This window comes from Bufo bufo, chromosome 1, assembly GCF_905171765.1.
Source record: "Bufo bufo chromosome 1, aBufBuf1.1, whole genome shotgun sequence".
NCBI classification, from domain to species: domain Eukaryota; kingdom Metazoa; phylum Chordata; class Amphibia; order Anura; family Bufonidae; genus Bufo; species Bufo bufo.
In genome coordinates, this window is record NC_053389.1 from 677979512 (window position 1) to 678000559 (window position 21048).

Consider the following 21048-nt stretch of genomic DNA (forward strand, 5'->3'; position numbering starts at 1 on the left):
AAAGCACTAATAAATTTACCAAAGAGAGACACGGATTGCACATCCACATGCTGTGCATTGATCTATTCTTGTTTCTCAGCATAATTAACAGTATACAGTGTCTCCATAGGAACTTATCTACGGCAGCCCTGGATGATTCCGGAGGACTGAGGTTGCCGCACACACTATCTAGCTCCCCTAATACTCGCTAGAGGCAGCCGGTGCACACCCGGGAGCGGGCTTTTCCAGGTTTTTGAGCTCCCAGATGCCATGCTCCCTTTCGGCTGTACATGTGGCAGCAGGGTTACTGTAGGCTTGTCTGTAGAGGAAGGTTTTCAGGTTTCTTCTGAAGGCTTCCCCTGTAGTGGAGAGTGAAATATGTTGGAGTACAGAGTTCTAGGGCATGGGGGATGCACAGAAGAAATGTTGGAGGTGATTGTGGGAAGGGGTGATAGGAGAGTAGAGAAGTAGGTCCTGTGAGGATCTGAGATTACGTGGGGGGATGTATCGGGAAAGCAGTTCAGAAATGGACTGAGAGAATAGCTTGTGGACGGCCTTATATGTATTTGCTAGTATTTTAAACTGAATTCACTGGGCAATGGGGAGCCAGCGAAGGGATTGGCAGAGGGGTAGAGGATTAACAGGGAGTAGTGGATTAACTGGGCAGCAAAATTGAAGATAGATTGGAGGGGTGCCAGGGTGTTAGATGGGAGGCCACAGAGATTTCCAAGAGGAATAATAAAGAACTCAGAGATTTATCATAAACAGAAACCTCTTCAATAAATACGGTGAATGCTTTGTCTGCCATTTTTATAATGCAGATTATTATTCCACCTTTCTGTGATATTTCATTTCATAAACACTTCTAATGGGTTTCATAAAGTTAAAAGTAAAATGGAAAATTAAATCCATTATAATTCATATAAGAAATGTGTTTTCATATAAAGTTTAAAAAAAAACAAAAGAAAAAGCTGGCACATAAGGCTGAACGCTATTGGTCAGTTACTGGTCACATCATAACCATGTCGCCGCGGTAACTGTATGCCTAATGGTAGGTGGCAGTTGAAAGTGGCAGTTGGAGTTGACTGGCGACGGTGGACATTTCTGCTTACCAAGAGGAAAGCGCAAAATGGATTCTGCGAAAGCGAAGATGGTTTTGAGGAGAAGAGGAGGTAAGAAGAGACAGATTTCTGACTCATCGGCTGATGAGCAGAAGATGAAGGAGGAAGAAGAGGAGAAGATCATCAGGAGGAAAGGATGGAAGAAGCAACGTACCATCCCGACCGCAGCTGATGAAGACAAGGAGACACCCAGGAGGAGCAAGAAGAGGATACCCCCCAGCTCCTCTGAGAAGATGTCTCCTAAACAGATCCTTCCAGAGGATGAAGATCTGACTGCAAAGCCAAAATGTGCCAAGAAGAGGAAACTCAACCCGATCTCTTCAAAGAAAGCAAAGACGTCACTGATCAAGAAAGATGACGACATCCTGAAGACAGAAGACAAGCAGGAAGACCAGGGAGTCTCAGGTAGATGCACACATACAGGAATACATAACTTGACATAAATCTGTTCTGTAGAGCTGAGACAAGCAGAAGGAAGGGGAGTCCACATTTACAGCTGGGGTGTTACTACGGGTGGGGGAGGGGTGCTAGCGGGGATGTACCCTGGGAGCGCCAACAAGCCATTCTGCCTGCTCAGGGTATTTAGATACTGGGCTATGGTAGTGCAGTGTGAATTGGGTCTTACACAGTTCCATGTGCAGTAATTATTTCATATAATGTTATTAAAGTGTCCTGTATGAGTGGTCAGCAGAGCCTGTGCATGGAGAGAATACAGGCTGCCATAAACAGCAGCTTGTACTGTGTATAGTATAACACAGTAACAACCCTGCATACACGGGAGGGATTCTGATACATGGGACAATGCGCCCCCTATTGTAAGTGATTAGAAGTCATCATGTCCATATAAATTTACAAGGCCGCACACCAAGCACATGTATACAGATTCAGTGATCTCCAAGGTGACTGCTAATGTTCTTAAAGGGATAGATAATTTTTGTTGTTTGTTTATATAAATGGAAATCCTACAATCTTCTAATATACAGGTGAAACAAGTGAAAAATTTGAATATCGTGCAAAGTTCATTTATTTCAGTAATGCAACTTAAAAGGTGAAACTAACACATGAGAGATTCATTACATGTAAAGCAAGATATTTCAGGCCTTTATTTGTTATAATTTGGATGATTATGGCTTACAGCTTATGAAAACCCCAAAGTCCCAATCTCAGGTCCCCTTTGCTCAGGGGGTATGGATTAATTAGCTGACTAGAGTGTGACACTTTGAGCCTAGAATATTGAACCTTTTCACAATATTCTAATTTTAAGTTGCATTACTGAAATAAATGAACTTTTGCACAATATTTAAATTTTTTGAGTTTCACCTGTACTTGTATTTACAGTTCTTCATACACATGTTTCTTATATCAGGCAGGTGACCCCTATATGCAGTAGAATGGTATGGCCCATGTATCAGTCCTGTGTAATGTATTCATGGCATCAGTAACATCATATGATCCCTGCCATTCAGTAAGCAGCAGTGTTACATGACATACATGTGCTGGGTCAGAGCACAGGACACATCCATGTGATAAGTACATAGGACTAGTGGTAGAATTAGGATTTATATCTGGTTATTACAGTAACTACATCGCTGTCTGTAGTCATATGGATGCTTGCATTTATGTGAAGTTGTCATGTTGTTAATAAAGTTTAGTGTAAAAAAAAAACATCCCCCATCCCCACATAGAAATCTGCTTCTGATCAGACCTTGCAGACCTGGGGAGGAGACACGTTCTGCTCCTCAACACACAGCTATTCACCTGTCAGATACCTGCAAAAGTTAGGCCTCTTTCACACGGGCGTTGCGGGAAAATGTGCGGGTGCGTTGCGGGAACACGAGTGAAAAACATTGTAATGCGTTTTGCACTCGCGTGAGAAAAATCGCGCATGTTTGGTACCCAAACGAAGTTCGGGTTTGGGATCGGTGTTCTGTAGATTGTATTATTTTCCCTTATAACATGGTTATAAGGGAAAACAATAGCATTCTGTATACAGAATGCATAGTAAAATAGCGCTGGAGGGGTTAAAAAAATAATAATAATAATAATTTAACTCACCTTAGTCCACTTGATCGCGCTGCCGACATCTCCTTCTGTCTCCTTCTTTGCTGATTGTAGGAACAGGACCTGTGGTGACGTCACTCCGGTCGTCACATGGTCCATCACATGATCCATCACCATGGTAAAAGATCATGTGATGGATCATGTGATGACCGAAGTGACGTCACCACAGGTCCTGTTCCTACAATCAGCAAAGAAGGAGACAGAAGGAGATGCCGGGCTGCACGATCAAGTGGACTAAGGTGAGTTAAATAATTTTTTATTTTTTTTTAACCCCTCCAGCGCTATTTTACTATGCATTCTGTATTCAGAATGCTATTATTTTCCCTTATAACCATGTTATAAGGGGAAATAATAATGATCGGGTCTCCATCCCGATCGTCTCCTACCAACCGTGCGTTAAAAATCGCACTGCATCCGCACTTGCTTGCGGATGCTTGCGATTTTCACGCAACCCCATTCACTTCTCAGAATATAGAGCAGAATATAGAGCATGCTGCTATTTACACGCAATGCACAAGTGATGCGTGAAAATCACCGCTCATGTGAACAGCCCCATAGAAATGAATGGGTCGGGATTCAGTGCGGGTGCAATGCGTTCAACTCACACATCGCATCCGCGCGGAATACTCGCCCATGTGAAAGGGGCCTAAAGGGGGATTCTGCTTCTAATGACTTTCTAATACAGGGCGGCCCATGAAAAAGTTTCCCCCTCCAATGTCTCCAAATCAAACTGCCTAATAGTAAATCTTTCTCAGTTGTCCATAGCAACCAAACAGAATTCAGCTTTCAGTTCCTACAGTGCTCTGAAAAAATGAAAGCTGAGCTCTGATTGGTTGCTACGGACAACTAAGACATATTTACTATTAGACAGTTTGATTTGGAGATATTGGAGGGGGATACTTTTCCGTGGGCCACCCTGTATATATCTATGTAAGATTTCCCTAGCAGACCCTTGTTCTAACCGCACAGTGTCCTCTCTCTAAGGCCGGGGGCACACATGACTGATTAGCTGAAGATTTGCTGTTGTGAATATTGTTGTGGTAAATCTGCAGCGTTGTACAGAACCAGCAAAGTGGATGAGATGTTCTGAGTGCATTTTACCTTCTGACACTCCCTTCAGCTGCTGCAGAACCTCTTTCTGAAGAGTTAGGTCACTTTCACACTTGTGAATTTCAGTTAGAATTTGTAAGTCAGCTCCAGGAATGGAGCCAAAATCCAGAAGAAATAGAAAGGTTTCCAGGATCTTCTCTGTGTGGAGGTTCTGGCTTACAGATCCTGATCCAGAATACTGAGCTGAATATGAAAGTGTGAAAGTGCCGCCATTAATGTACTACAAGAGGGAGTGCAGCATCTAAGCCGTGTAATGCTGTTCTGCAGCAGCTGTGACACCAACCGCCTGCAGTTACTTAGGTGGTCTGGTCGGGGGCTGTATTTATCCTGGTCCTGGAATTCTGCAATTTTTAGGATTGTTTTCTGTATTGTTTTTTACAGCTTTCACAATTCTGTCAGTCCAATTACAGTGATACCAAATGTGTGGTTTTTTATTATGTTTTATTAAATAAAGAGCTTTAAGAAATCCTGTGTCACTTTATTCCGAGAGCCATAACCCTGTTATTTTCTCATCCATGGATCTGTGTAAGGCGAGCTGTTTTCTCGGCTGCGTGATAGTTTTTAGTGGAAGTTCATGTCACAGTTTTAATATGGATGACCTATCCTCAAAATAGGTCACAAATATGGGATCGTCAGGGGTCCGATTACTTCCTTCATGTGATGACACCTTCATTGATCACATGGCCAAGGCCAAGCTCAGTCCCATTCAAGCGAATATGGCTGAGTGGAGATAGCGAGCACAGCCACTACCAAACATATGGAGCTGAGCTTGGTGAGCTGTGAGGAGGCCACGTGAGCCCCAGTGAGCGCCACAACCTTCTCAAACAGCTGATCGGCGACGGTGCTGGGATTCTGACCCCAGCCAATCTCATATTAATGATCTACCCCGAGGATAGGCCATCAATATGAAAATCCCAGAAAACCTTTTAAGTATTTGTTGTAAAGCAGTTAAAGTGGTTGGTCCACCACTACATACATTCAGTTTATAGATCATAAATAATGAAGCATATTTTCCATTTGCATGTTGTAAAAAATCAACCAGACAAATAAAGGATGCAGTGAAGAGTTTTGCCATTTACTTATACAACATGGTGCCACCTAGTGTTCAAATTATATAGCAATGTGCACATCCATCTACTGAGCTGAGTGCTGCTGGTCACATATGCTCAGCCACTCTGCCATAGCCAGATCTCTGCTCTTCATGATGATCCTCTAATCCCTGCAGAACAGCCAATAGATGCAACCTTCTGCATGGAAGAAGCCATCTTTATTAGCTCCTCCGCAGTAAAGGCAGGGAGGAAAGTGCCAACTGCAGCACTCAGTTCAGTAAATGGAAGTGCAGACTATTACACTTTAAACACCAGGTGGCGCCATACTGCACAGTGATCCCTCAAGATACAATATTTTCAACATACATTGGTCTTTTCTGGGCCATGGCAAGTTGAAGCCAGACTCAACATACAATGCCTCAGACTCAGATCCAACTAATCAGTATGGCTATTTTTCTGGTAAGACACCTTTATTGATTATCTAGTTGCTCCTCTGCATATTACATATTCCATACCTTCCAACCATCCCAGATCTGGCGTGACAGTTCTGAATGTCTGTGCCTGTCCCGCGGTCCCGGAATGGCTGAGGTATGTCCTGCTCTCAGCTGATTGTAATGGTGGGGTAGGGAGACGTCCGCTCCCCGCTCCATCATTCAGCTCAGCTGCCGGCGCTCCACAGCAGCAGAAAGATATTGGTCACACATGGCTCTGCTGGTCTGTGTAGGAGGAGCGTGGCGGCTGGGAATCAGCCTCTGCTCCTTCTACACGGCAGCGCAATGTGTAACAGTATCCTGCCTGCTGCTGGGGAGTGCAGATCATCGGAGGAAATAGGTGAGTATTTACTGTTTATTTACTTCCTGTGGGGGACACATACCTGGGCATAGCAACTGTGAAGGGGGAACATCTGTGCATAGCAACTGTGAAGGGGGAACATCTGTGCATAGCAACTGTGAGGGTCCACATCTGGGCAAAGCAACTATAAAGGGGCCATATCTGGGCATAGCAACTGTGAAGGGGGCCTATCTGAGCATAGCAACAGTGAATGGGTGCTTAGGGTGGAAGTAGAGGTGTGGCCTAATATGAAAAAAATTGTTGTCCTTATTTGCAATTTTCAAAAGTTGGGGGGTATGGTAATGGTGAGACAATCCCTTTAAGGCGCTTGGTGTGGGGTCTGTATTTATTTAGGGATTTGGTCTGAGTCTTGATTTATTTAGGTGTGCTATTCCATGCTCATGAGGAATACTGACTGACAGGGGCAGAGTGGGGGGGGGGGGGCACTCAAGAAATTTTACACTGGGCCCACCAATGTATTAAAGCAGTCTATGCTGCTGCTGCTGAACCTCTTTTTTTTATAAAGCAATGGAGCACTATACGTCAGTCAGGGGTGGGCAAAAAAGAAGCAACTTCCTACAAGAGTAAGATCACTATGAAAATGTAATCACTATGAGAATAATCACTTGCTCAGTATTATCTTAGTGTTAAGGGGTACATCTCCCTTCAAGTTAATGGGAGAAAATGCTGTAATTACCCTGCACTACTGCTACAATGTAGAGGACGTGCCGGTCAACTCCTGATCGACGGGGGGGGGGGGGGGGGGGGGGCAGGAGATGACCCTTGCCGATCTGATATTGATGACGTTCCTAAGAATAGCTCGTCAATATCCTGAAACCGAAATACCTCTTTAAAGTGTAGGCCGCTATACATTACTATCTGCGCATGTGATGTGAACAGCACACGCATGCAGCTAATAATAAACATTATTAAACTATCAGCACCAATGTCCGATGGTGTAATAGGAGTTATTCATGTGTACAGGTAGGTCCGCTCACCTGCCTGCCACTGCTCCTATAAAATGGCCACTGATGGAGGGCTCCTTCCATCAATGGCTCCCATTAATTTACAATGTGGACAGACCGGGGAACTAGTGCATGCGCAGTCAGTCCCCACTGTAAAGGAATGAAGGACGCTGATGGACGGAATACTCTATCGGCGGCCATTTGCAGAGCACAGCGCCAGCAGGCAGGAGAACGGACCTGGGTGTAAGCATGAATTATTCATATTAAACTATTGGACATTGTTGCTGAAAGGTTAATAATGATTATCACTAACAGCATGCATGTGATGTTTCCAGTGGCCAATCCATTTAAGCAAATATTAAAGATATTCTCATTCCCAGAGAATGCTATAAGTACCATACAGGTTCCCCCTCTGGCTGCTGACTTGCTATTGCCAACTGCCTGCTGCTTCATTCTCTGTACACCTTTACATGTCTTCTCATGTCATTCTATTATTTTCCCCCTAGTCGAGGACAGCGGTGTTCGGCCAACCTGCTCTAGAAGCACAATCTCCGATACCATCAGGGAGAGATTAATATTCCATCATGTGCTCGGGGAGGGAAGTTTTGGTAAGGTCGTCTTGGCCGAGGATACTTCTACACATCAGAAGTATGCTGTTAAAGTCCTCAGGAAGAAAGCCATGGTTGCTGATTGCGATGAGGCGGATGTGTTGGTGGAGCACCGAGTCCTACGGCTGGCATCTGGGAGCCCCTTCCTCGTCCACACACACTTTGCATTGCAGACCAAGGTACAGTATAGAATACTTTCATCAAATGACCCAACAGGTAACCCAATCAGCAGGACAAGGGGAATCAGCACTCGCTGGAGTACTCCGACCCCTTCCCTGCAGCACCTGACAAAGCAACCAGCCATGTGAAAGCAAATGAGTCTGGTAGTTTTGCAGCAATCACAAAAATGGAGGTCTCTGAGTCCCCGTATGAATGGAGCAGTAATTTGTATGTGTGACCGCCACTCAATTTACTTCTATAGGACTGTCAGATATAAAGCTGAGTGCTGTCTCTGAAGATATCTATGCACATATCTTATAGGGCCTTATAGCAAAACTTAGAATTTTCCCCTCTTGCCTGTAAGATTTTTGTAGTTTGCAATTGTTTTTAATTAAGCAGAGGAAGTTTTTAATGGAAAAAAAAAATTGTACTGTGGAGGTCACTGTTAAAGGGGTGGGCACTGTGGATGTAACTGTTAAAGGGGCAGCACTGTGCAGTTCACTGTTTAACAGTGACCTCCACAGTACTCGCCTCTTTAACAGTGACCTCCACAGTACTCACCTCTTTAAGGGGCGGGCACTGTGGAGGTCACTGTTAAAGAGGCGGGTACTGTGGAGGTCACTATTAAAGGGGCGGGCACTGTGGAGATAACTGTTAAAGGGGTGGGTGCTGTGGAGGTCACTGTTAATGAGGCGGGCACTGTGGAGGTCACTGTTGAAGGGGCGGGCACTGTGGAGGTCACTGTTAAAGGGGCGGGCACTGTGCAGGTCACTGTTAAAGAGGCGGGTACTGTGGAGATCACTGTTAAAAAGGCGGGTGCTATGGAGGTCACTGTTAAAGGGGCAGGCACTGTGGAGATCACTGTTAAAGAGACGGGTACTGTGGAGGTCACTGTTAAAGGGGCGGGCACTGTGGAAATCACTGTTAAAGGGGTGGGTGCTGTGGAGGTCACTGTTAATGAGGCGGGCACTGTGGAGGTCACTGTTGAAGGGGCGGGCACTGTGGAGGTTACTGTTAAAGGGGCGGGCACTGTGCAGGTCACTGTTAAAGAGGCGGGTACTGTGAAGGTCACTGTTAAAGGGGCGTGCGCTGTGGAGGTCACTGTTAAAGGGGCGGGTGCTGTGGAGGTCACTGTTAAAGGGTCGGGTGCTGTGGAGGTCACTGTTAAAGAGGTAGGCACTGTGGAGGTCACTGTTAAAGGGGCGGGCCCTGTGGAGGTCACTGTTAAAGGGGCGGGTACTGTGGAGGTCACTGTCAAAGGGGCGGGTACTGTGGAGGTCACTGTCAAAGGGGCGGGCACTGTGTAGGTCTTTGTTAATGAGACGGGCACTGTGGAGGTCACTGTTAAAGGGGGGGAAACTGTGGAGGTCACTGTTAAAGAGGCGGGTGCTGGGGAGGTCACTGTTAAAGAGGCGGCACTGTGGAGGTCCCTGTTAAAAGGGAAGGCACTGTGCAGGTCACTGTTAAAGGGGCGATCGCTGTGGAGGTCACTGTTAAAGGCGCAGGGCTCTGTGGAGGTCACTAATAAAGGGGCGGGCACTGTGAAAGTCACTGTTAAAGAGGCGGGTACTGTGGAGGTCACTATTAAAGGGGCGGGCACTGTGGAGATAACTGTTAAAGGGGCAGGCACTGTGGAGATCACTGTTAAAAAGGCGGGTGCTGTGGAGGTCACTGTTAAAGGGGCAGGCACTGTGGAGATCACTGTTAAAGAGGCGGGTACTGTGGAGGTCACTGTTAAAGGGGCGGGCACTGTGGAAATCACTGTTAAAGGGGTGGGTGCTGTGGAGGTCACTGTTAATGAGGCGGGCACTGTGGAGGTCACTGTTGAAGGGGCGGGCACTGTGGAGGTCACTGTTAAAGGGGCGGGCACTGTGCAGGTCACTGTTAAAGAGGCGGGTACTGTAAAGGTCACTGTTAAAGGGGCGTGCGCTGTGGAGGTCACTGTTAAAGGGGCGGGTGCTGTGGAGGTCACTGTTAAAGGGGCGGGTACTGTGGAGGTCACTGTCAAAGGGGCGGGCACTGTGTAGGTCTTTGTTAATGAGACGGGCACTGTGGAGGTCACTGTTAAAGGGGGGAAACTGTGCAGGTCACTGTTAAAGAGGCGGGTGCTGGGGAGGTCACTGTTAAAGAGGCGGCACTGTGGAGGTCCCTGTTAAAAGGGAAGGCACTGTGCAGGTCACTGTTAAAGGGGCGATCGCTGTGGAGGTCACTGTTAAAGGCGCAGGGCTCTGTGGAGGTCACTAATAAAGGGGCGGGCACTGTGAAAGTCACTGTTAAAGAGGCGGGTACTGTGGAGGTCACTATTAAAGGGGCGGGCACTGTGGAGATCACTGTTAAAAAGGCGGGTGCTGTGGAGGTCACTGTTAAAGGGGCAGGCACTGTTGAGATCACTGTTAAAGAGGCGGGTACTGTGGAGGTCACTGTTAAAGGGGCGGGCACTGTGGAAATCACTGTTAAAGGGGTGGGTGCTGTGGAGGTCACTGTTAATGAGGCGGGCACTGTGGAGGTCACTGTTGAAGGGGCGGGCACTGTGGAGGTCACTGTTAAAGGGGAGGGCACTGTGCAGGTCACTGTTAAAGAGGCGGGTACTGTGAAGGTCACTGTTAAAGGGGCGTGCGCTGTGGAGGTCACTGTTAAAGGGGCGGGTGCTGTGGAGGTCACTGTTAAAGGGTCGGGTGCTGTGGAGGTCACTGTTAAAGAGGTAGGCACTGTGGAGGTCACTGTTAAAGGGGCGGGCCCTGTGGAGGTCACTGTTAAAGGGGCGGGTACTGTGGAGGTCACTGTCAAAGGGGCGGGCACTGTGTAGGTCTTTGTTAATGAGACGGGCACTGTGGAGGTCACTGTTAAAGGGGGGGAAACTGTGGAGGTCACTGTTAAAGAGGCGGGTGCTGGGGAGGTCACTGTTAAAGAGGCGGCACTGTGGAGGTCCCTGTTAAAAGGGAAGGCACTGTGCAGGTCACTGTTAAAGGGGCGATCGCTGTGGAGGTCACTGTTAAAGGCGCAGGGCTCTGTGGAGGTCACTAATAAAGGGGCGGGCACTGTGAAAGTCACTGTTAAAGTGGCGGCCACTGTGGAAGTCACTGATAAAGGGGTGGGCACTGTGGTGGTCACTGTTAAAGGGGCGAGCACTGTGGAGGTCATTGTTAAAGGGACGGGCGCTGTGGAGGTCACTATTAAAGGGGCGGGCACTGTGGAGGTTACTGTTAAAAGGGCGGACACTGTTAAAGGCGCGGGCATTGTGAAGGTCACTGTTAAAGGAGCAGGCGCTGTGGCGGTCACTGTTAAGGGGCGGGCGAGTTCACTGTCAAGGGATTATTGTGCTGTGAAACTGACTGTTAAAGGGGCGAGCCTCTGTGAAGGTCAAAGTTAAGTGGATGGGCTGCGTTGGAGGTCCCATTTTAAAGTGGCGGGGTATTGTGTGGGGGTCAGTGTTAAAGGGAATCTGTCACCTGCTTTCAGCATTTTAAGCTTTCAACATTCCCATGTTCAATAAAGTACCTTATTTCCTAAAGGGCGGGTGCTGTTGGGGTCACTGTTAAAGAGGCGGGCACTGTGGTGGTCACTGTTAAAGGGGCGGGCACTGTGGAGGTCAGTCTTAAAGGGGCGGGCGCTGTGGAGGTTGCTATTAAAGGGGCGGTCACTGTGGAGGTTACTGTTAAAAGGGGCGGGCACTGGAGGTCACTGTTAAAGGGGCGGGCATTGTCAAAATCACTGTTAAAGGGGCGGGTGCTGTGGAGGTCACTGTTAAAGAGGCAGACACTGTGGAGGTCACTGTTACAGGGGCAGACACTGTGGGCGTCACTGTTAAAGGGCGGGTGCTGTGGAGGTCACTGTTCAAGAGGCGGGCACTGTGGTGGTCACTGTTAAAGGGGCGGGCACTGTGGAGGGCACTATTAAAGGGGCGGGCACTGTGGAGGTTACTCTTAAAAGGGTGGACACTGGAGGTCACTGTTAAAGGGGCGGGCATTGTGAAGGTCACTGTTAAAGGGTCTGGCGCTGTGAAGGTCACTGTTAAAGGGGCGGGTGCTGTAGAGTTCACTGTTAAGGGGGCCGGCCAGTTCACTGTCAAGGGATTAGGCTGCTGTGAAACTCACTGTTAAAGGGGCGAGCCTCTGTGAAGGTCAAAGTTAAGGGGATGGGCTGCTGTGGAGGTCCCATTTTAAAGTGGCGGGGCACTGTGTGGGGGTCAGTGTTAAAGGGAATCTGTCACCTGCTTTTAACATTTTAAGCTTTCAACATTGCCATGTTCAATAAAGTACCTTATTTCCTGCAGTGGTCTTCTTACTTTATTTTGTCATTTTGATAAAAAAAAGCTCTTTTTCTGATATGCTAATGAAGCTCTAAGGTGCCCAGAGGGGCGTTTTTTTCCCTCTCTGGAGCCCAGTAACGCCCCCCTGCAGTGCCCAGCCCGCCTTAATTTGAATCCCAAGAACGCCTCCTGATCCTGAAATAACCTCCCACAGTCCCGGAAAACGGTTCCGCCCCCACGCACGTCATCTTCTACCTTCAAGAAATGCCCCGTTCTTCTTCCTGTCGGCCGCCAGAAATCTCGCGCAGGCGCAGTACCGCCTGCGGCCTGCGCGATCATCAAGCTCCTGAGGCAACGGCGCTAAGATTACATCACTGGGCTCGGCGCATGCCCAGTGAGACTTTTGAGGCTGTTGCCCTAGGGAGCTTGATGATCGCGCAGGCCGCAGGCAATATTTCTGGCGGCCGACAGGAAGAAGAACGGGGCAATTCTTGAAGGTAGAAGATGACGTGGCGAGGGGGCGGAACCGTTTGCCGGTGCTGTGGGAGGTTATTTTAGGATCAGGAGGCGTTCTTGGGATTCAAATTAAGGCGGGCTGGGCACTGCAGGGGGGGCGTTACTGGGCACCTTGGAGCTTCATTAGCATATCAGAAAAAGAGCTTTTTTTTATCAAAGTGACAAAACAAAATAAAGTAAGAAGACCACTGCAGGAAATAAGGTACTTTATTGAACATGGCAATATTGAAAGCTTAAAATGCTAAAAGCAGGTGACAGATTCCCTTTAAGGGATGGGGCACTGTGGAGTTAACTGTGAATGGGGCGGGGTGCTGTAGAGGTCACTGTTATGGGGGATACTGTCGATATCTTTTAACGACACACAGAAGCATTAAATGAAATAGATGGATATACCCGTGCAAAGCCTTCTGCTAGTATTTTATAAGCTTGAATCAGTAATATAAGTACATAATATAAGTAACACACATATAAATGATACAGTAAATCATAAAGTAGTACAAAACTTTATAGTTATGAAATTAAATAGAGGTTATTAGTGAGGGACCAGTATTACATAGTTTTTTTGAAAGATAATTAATAAGAGGGAAATTTGATCTCCATTTTGTTGGCATGTGTGACAGATAACACTTCTGAGATAGTAGAAAGTAAATTGTAATACTGTATAATCTTTCTATATATACAAAGAATAACCATTACTTATTGACACTGGAATATCCCTTTAAGGATGACAGAAGCCACTGCTATATTCCATATAATAAATGTGTAGATGTTCTGATGGTTTGGTAATGGTGTCTTCTATGTCACAGATGCTTGTTCTTCTTGGTCTGGAATACATGAGCTGTGGGGACTTTGATCAGTTCCTACAGATGAAGGGGCAGCTTGACATCCCCAGTGCTAGGTAAGGCTACGTAAGACTCTCAGCTAAACAGTCAGAAAATGACATGAAATATTAGATCCAGTGTCCGGCCTTCTCCACATCATGCTCATGAGATCTGTCCTCCTGTGTGCCATGCTATGATACGACTCCTGATATTAAAGGGATATTCTCATCTGGGCATTTATTGTATATTGATAGGATATGCCATAAGTGTTTGATAGGTGCAGGTCCCACCTCTGTGACACACTCCTATCTCAAGAATGAGACCTCGCCGTGAATGGGGAGCAAGTTACACATGCGCAGCTTTCTCTATTAACTGCTATGGGACTTCCAAACATAGGCGAGTGCTCTCTCTTGACAATTTTTGAAAGTTCCATAGCAGTGAATAGAGCAGTGTATTCTTTGTTCACGTCAGAAGGGGAGTCCGCACCTACTGGACATTTATGGCATATCCTATTGACATACAATAAATGTCCAGATGGGACGTTCCCTTTAAATGACCTACTGGAAGCAGATCTCCTCAATGTGTTTTGATGGAACCTTAGCCCCTCTCCTAAGTATTAATACAAGTCAGTGTGTCTTTTTAAGCCATTATGTAGCTCTGGTCACCAAAAAATGTCCCATTAGGTGCCAGTGATAAGAAAAATATGTTACATGCAGTGGCGTACATAGAGAAGTAAGGGCCCCGTAGCAAGGATCAAACCAGGCCCCTCACACAGGACAGATGGGTTTCCGCCTAAACCTCTTTCAATGACCCTTGGATCATTTTTTTCACTGCCTCGTTTGCTAAAAGTTGTTCCTTTGGAGGGTACAGTCCTGACCCAGTTTTCACCCTCAGTAGAAAAAGGGATGATCCCAACTGGGCCGCCTCTTGTCCTGGGCACCATAGCAGTCGCATGGTCTGCCACTATGGTAGTTACGCCCCTGGTTACGTGTTATTCTTGAGTCTTCTGTGTTCTTTTCTGACAGATTCTATGCCGCTGAACTCGTGTGTGGCATCCAGTTTCTACATTCAAAGGGCATCATCCACCGAGATCTCAAGCCAGAGAACATCCTGGTGGCTGATACTGGCCATATTAAGATCACGGATTTCGGTCTCGCACTTGAGAATATGTTTGGTGACTGCACAGCCACTGAATATGCTGGGACAGAAGGCTATGTGGCTCCTGAGGTGAGAATAGGAGAGTTTTCCTTATTTTCACTGATCCAGTTTTATCAATGGGGTTTTCCAGCTATCAATATACCCAGTGGGGGTGGATTAGTAGGAGTCTGACTATGGGCACCACCAGACATTAGCTATTTGAAGGGGTCACACAATCCTTTAATGGCTACAGCCTCTTCAATGCCATCTGCTAGTTGCATGGTAGTGTAGCTTCTTCCCTTGGAAGTGAATGGGACAAAGCTGCAATAACCTGCAATATCCCAGGTAGTAGCTCCACAAACACTTTATCGGTGGGGATGCTAAATGTCGGATCCCCTCACCTCACTGATCTCATATAAATGCCCTAATATGAAGAAATATAACCAATATCCTGAACCAGGAAAACCTTTAATACTGTAAGTGTGGACCATGCACACTGGCAGAGTTTAGGAATGTAGAAAATACAAATCCAAGGGACATATAAACCAGAATCACTGTCTGCAGAGTCATTTGTTTGAGAGTAGTTCTAGAGTCATACTATTCATTATTTATTTTCTGTTTCTTCTGTATGAATAAAGGCCCCTCTTAGTAGCAGCAGCAGCAAGTGTTCATAAAGCAGCTCTAGTTATTGCAGTGAACTGCGGACAATACAGGATGAACAGGCTGCTTTCCAGGACAAGACATTTTCTACTTACTTTCAGACATATGTATAAGGGCTAAATTATCTTCCAGGTCTTCTGATTGGATATTTACTCTGTATTCTTAGGGGGGTTGTCCCATCTTTAGAATGAAGCCACCTTAATAGTGGGTCTGGCTTTTCTAACTGTTAGAGAACACCTCTCACCACTGCCACTGCACTGGGTGCTTATGAGGAAACTGTCACAGATCAGCGGGTGTGAATGCACTGTGCCACTGACTGGCTATACTTTGGAGGGGCGTGTCTAAGCAACTACCTGGTTTTCACTAGAGCCTCAGATGGTGAGGATAGACTTGAGCTGTTAGGGTAGTTGCCAGGGGCTACTCCAGAGCAATCCCAGAGTCAGTGGCAGCTGGTCCTGGCGGACCAGGAGATACCTGAATAGGTACCAGAAGTACAAGCGTAGTCAGGTGGGCGGAGACGTTACCAGGAGCAACGGTGCAGGACCGAAGGATAAGCCAGAAACGGGGTCAGACAGACAATAGGTCAGGGCAAGGCGGCACAGGTACAGGTCAGGCAATCTGGATCAGCAACAGGAGAGACAAAGCAAGCAGGCAGGGATCAGACGATAAGCAGGAACGAAGTATAGATCAGGAGACACTGAGGCATCTAGGAAGAGGGCTGAGCCACTTAAATACATGTAGGAGAGCCAGAGTTGGTCAGGAAGGTCACCTGACCTAACCCACACAGCCCAGGGAGTGATGTGCTCCACCCTTAGAGCAGTGTAACACAAAATCAGCCAAACTCATGCTGTGTCCAGGGCTGAGTGGAAGCTGTGGAGCGGAATCCTCAAAAGCAATAACGCCTACAGTAACAGAGCCCAGGGCCGCAGCAGTGAAATGGAAAGCACCGGCCACAGGTCACCGCTGAGCACGGCGCCTGGGACATCGGCAATAAGACGGGGAACAGTGGCGTACAGCAGCCGCTCTTACAGAAACCTTATATTTTAATATGCCCGTTAAAATGAATGAGCAACCATGTAACACTTGGTCGCGCTGAGCCTACAATAGTGAGGTTCCCGCTTTTGCTCTCTCGTGACAAGACGTTTATCAGGAAAATAAGCTCTGCAAGGCAATGTTTGTCCTCATAGCAGCAGAACATCTTGGCCTCATTCAGCTGAACACCTTGTGCTGCTCATTACTACACTATACTAGTAATGGGCAAAGCCCTTGCACCAGGGCCGGTTCTAGGTGAAATGGGGCCCTGGGGCGAAAAACAATAAGGCCCCCCCCCCCCCCCCCCCCGACACTTGCTGACTTTAACATCCCGTATTGACTCTGGAGATTTAACTTGTGGACGTTCATACAGAAGAAACTGTATATTGTGTGGCACAGTGTATGCTATATGTGTATAACAAACATATTTCACATGAAAACTTACAATTACTTGGCTTGGCCCTTGGGGATCTCGGACACCACTTCAACACTTTGGCCGGGGGCTCGGCGGAGCTAAAGTTGTGTTTTATCCTAATGAGAAAGATTTCATAATAAGGATTTGGAGAAGGGGCAGAGGGATAGCAGAGAGGCTGGTGCTGCTACTAGGGGGTCATACCATGGGGGAGTAATAAAGCCCACCACAATGCCCCCCCAGTAGAAATAATTTTCCTTATAATGTGACAGTGCAAAAAATACCCCCTTTTAATGCCCCCAGTTGAGCTAATGTTCCAAATAGTGCCCCCATAATGTGCCAGTATAAAATACCCCTATATAGTGCCCCCAGTAAATTCCCCCATAGTGCTCCTCTCCCCCTCCCTCCTAGTGCCCCCATAATGTACCAGTATACAATGCCCCATATATAGTGCCCCAGTAGATGCCCTCAGTGTCCCCCATAATTTGCAAGTATAAAATTCCCCTTCTTATTGCCCCTGTAGATGACCCCATAGTACTCCTCTCCCCCTTCCCCATAGTACCCACCATAATGTGTCACAGTATAAAATGCTACTTTACAGAGCTCCCCAAATAAAATACCCCTTCTTTGTGGCCTCAGTAGATGCCCCTATAATGCCCACCAATAATGTGCCAATAAGAAGTGCCCCCATAGATGCCCCCCAATTATGTGCCAGTAATAAGAGCCCCCCCCACCATCTTGTGCCAGTAACAGGAGCCCCCCCCCATCATGTGCCAGTAGCCAGAGCCCCCCCATCATGTGCCAGTAGCCAGAGCCCCCCCATATCATGTGCCAGTAGCCAGAGCCCCCTATATCATGTGCCAGTAGCCAGAGCCCCCCCATATCATGTGCCAGTAGCCAGAGCCCCCCCATATCATGTGCCAGTAGCCAGAGCCCCCCCATATCATGTACCAGTAGCCAGAGCCCCCCCCATATCATGTGCCAGTAGCCAGAGCCCCCCTATAATGTGCCAGTAGCCAGAGGCCCCCCTATAATGTGCCAGTAGCCAGAGCCCTACCCCCCATCATGTGCCAGTAGCCAGAGCCCCCCCATATCATGTGCCAGTAGCCAGAGCCCCTCCCCCATGTGCCAGTAGCCAGAGCCCCCCCCCTATAATGTGCCAGTAGCCAGAGGCCCCCCTATAATGTGCCAGTAGCCAGAGCCCCCCTATCATGTGCCAGTAGCCAGAGGCCCCCCCTATAATGTGCCAGTAGCCATAGGCCGCCCCTATCATGTGCCAGTAGCCAGAGCCCCCCTATCATGTACCAGTAGCCACAGCCCCCCCTATAATGTGCCAGTAGCCAAATCCCCCCCATAATGTGCCAGTAGCCAGAGCCCCCCCTATAATGTGCCAGTAGCCAGAGCCCCCCTATAATGTGCCTGTAGCCAGAGCCCCCCTATAATGTGCCAGTAGCCAGAGCCCCCCCTATAACGTGCCAGTAGCCAGAGCCCCCCTATCATGTGCCAGTAGCCAGAGCCCCCTCTATCATGTGCTAGTAGAGAGAGCCACCCCTATAATGTGCCAGTAGCCAGAGCCCCCCCTTATATCAGTAGCCGCCAGTATTGTACATAAAAAACACACACAAAAAACAAAACAAAACACTTATACTTACCTCCATGTCAGCGATGCAGGCCTCTTCCGGCCTGTGTCCTGCGCTGTACTGCTCAGGCGGCGCGATGATGTCATCACGCCGCCTGTGCCGACCTCTGATAGGCTGCCGGCCTAGTGCCATCAGCCTATCAGAGGAACAGGGGAGGGACACACCTCTCCCTCCCCTGCCGCACAGCCATCTGTATCGCTGTCCTGAGGACATCGATACAGATGACTATGGAGATGAGTGCTTCTACAATGGAAGCGCTCATCTCCCTGTGCCCTGCCGCCACTGCCCCCACTTGCCGCCACGGGGGACGGGGCCCACGAAAATATATATAGTTGCGGGCCGGCGGAGCCTCGAGGACTTGGGGGCCCAGGGGCAATTGCCCCCCTTACCTTAATGGAAGCGCCGGCCCTGCCTAGCACCTACAATGTCTCATAGTAAGAGCTGTGTAGTAACTCTTCTCTCCTTTCTGGCAGATGCTGGCAGAGGAGGAGTATGGCATTGGAGTGGACTGGTATTCATTTGGTATCATCTTAAATCAAATGATTACCAGTAAGTGTACGTACCATCCTACACTATTTGACACAACACGCTCCATCGCTGAAGACATCATAAAAGAGGTCAGTATGTTACTGCATGGAACTAATGTGTTTTATATAATGTTATGTGACAAGCTGATAAGAAGACATTCCCCCCCCCCCCCCCCCCCCCCTCTACAATACCTTATAGTACACCATGAACTCCTTAATTCTTGCCATTGTAGTGTTTAGAACTTGGGTTGTTTCCCAGAGGTGCTGGTAGCAGGATAACAATACTCAACGAGTGCTTATGTAGTAGTCAAGGCTACAATATCGGTCTTCACGAGAGAGGATGCTGAGGATTCACCCCTGCAGCCACAACCTGACCAGAGCCGACACAGCAATATCACAATGTCTAACCTGCCCTGAAGCCTGGTTAAATACAGTAGCAGCATGAGCTGCCACTTTTATAGGCAAGAAGAAGAACATTATAGAGGTCTCCCATTGTAAAATATTTGAGAAAACCTGACCCAATGGATATTTGAAAAGAGATTTTCACTTTATAGTAAGAGTCAGGTAGTGAAGGTACTGAGTAGAGATGAGCGAATTTCGGCTTATGAAATTCGTTTGCGATTCGTTTATTAGTAAAAGCAGAATTGCGTCATGGATTCCGTTACCACGGACCATAACGCAATTCTATGACAGAATGCCTTTAAAGGCATTCCGTTATTTATTCCGTCATAATAGAAGTCTACGGGCTGCATAACGGATCCGTCCCGTTTCCGTTATGCAGGACTGATCCATTATGCAGCCCATAGACTTCTGTTATGATGGAATGAATAACGGAATGCCTCTAAAGGCATTCCATTATGCATTCCATCATAGAATTGCATTATGGTCCGTGGTAACGGAATCCATAACACAATTCATCTTTTACCACCAAACGAAGTGTGAAGGAATTTCAAAATATGAAATTCGCTCATCTCTAGTACTGAGGACACATCTACTATACACACTTAGTCCACCACTCTGAATTTATTCCAGAAGCAGCCTCAGATTTCTAAAATCTCCTATTTCTGACACTACAGTATGAGCCCAACATATTTGGGCAAATTTCTCAAAACTGTCGGAAAGGAAAGGTAGAGATGTCGCCCATAAAAATCAATCATTTTGCTGATTTAATTTTCCAGCTAGTCTCTGAAAATATAGATCTGGAATCTGATGTGGTCATTTATAATTACATTTTAATTTTAAGCTCCTCCAGAGAGATCCTGCCAAGCGCTTAGGAGTCCACGGTAACATCAGAGGCCATCAATTCTTCCAGCATATTGACTGGGTGTCAGTAGAAGCCCTTCAGATGCCACCACCACACATCCCTGTAGTAAGTACATCAACAGAGAGTCTACTCTGTTAACGATACTCTTTATATACTATATACTAATCTCAGTATCAGAGCACTACAAACTACATTTGACTACTGAGGATGGTGAAACAGTACTAAATTAACGTCAGGTTCCAGGCAGTGCTCAAGGTCCTGTCCTGTCCCGTATACCCGTTATGATTTTCAAATATTTACACACTTAAAATGGTGTTGTGTAAAGAATACAACTTCATGTGAGCTTCATATCAGGTTTATGATAACCTGTAATCACTGTTTCCCTATTTATATCTATTTCTTTTTCTTGTAGCCATCTGTACCTCAGCACCATGCCAAACCTTTCAACCTGAAGAAAATGGAGGCAGCAGAGGTCAAGAAGCGACGTTTACCACTGAAACATCAGGCCATTTTCAGAGGATTTTCATTTGTCACCTGGTAAATCCTCCACCAGCTCTAATGTCACCAGAGCAAGATGTCCTCCTGAGTTCCTGGCGAAGATCAATGGATGGAAAGAAGAATGGACCCAGGTATATAGCTGGAAATAAGAATTGCTCCTATATAGTTATATGAACGTCATAATGATTCAATATTTAAAGAGGACCTTTCACTAGTTTAAAAACTAAAAACTAACTATATCAGTGGGAAGAGCAGCGCCCAGGGGTCCCCCTGCACTTACTAGTATGTCTGGGTGCCGCTCCATTCGCCCGGTATAGGCTCCGGTGTCTGCAGCTCCCTCTGTTGTACTGGGCGGAGTTTTTGTATTAGGGTTGTCCCTTGCTGCAGCGCTGGCCAATCGTAGCGCACA

At 47.2% G+C, this 21048-nt stretch overlaps 1 protein-coding gene across 1 annotated transcript; it reads left to right on the forward strand.

Moving 5' to 3' along the window:
* The first annotated feature begins 1108 nt into the window (after window positions 1-1108).
* Window positions 1109-20682, forward strand: LOC120986697 (protein kinase C delta type-like). Its single transcript, XM_040415381.1, has 7 exons — window positions 1109-1505; window positions 7623-7903; window positions 13455-13546; window positions 14495-14696; window positions 18824-18967; window positions 20121-20246; window positions 20554-20682. The coding sequence occupies exons 1-7, from the start codon at window positions 1109-1111 to the stop codon at window positions 20680-20682; spliced, it is 1371 nt and encodes a 456-aa protein (XP_040271315.1).
* The last annotated feature ends 366 nt before the right edge of the window (window positions 20683-21048 follow it).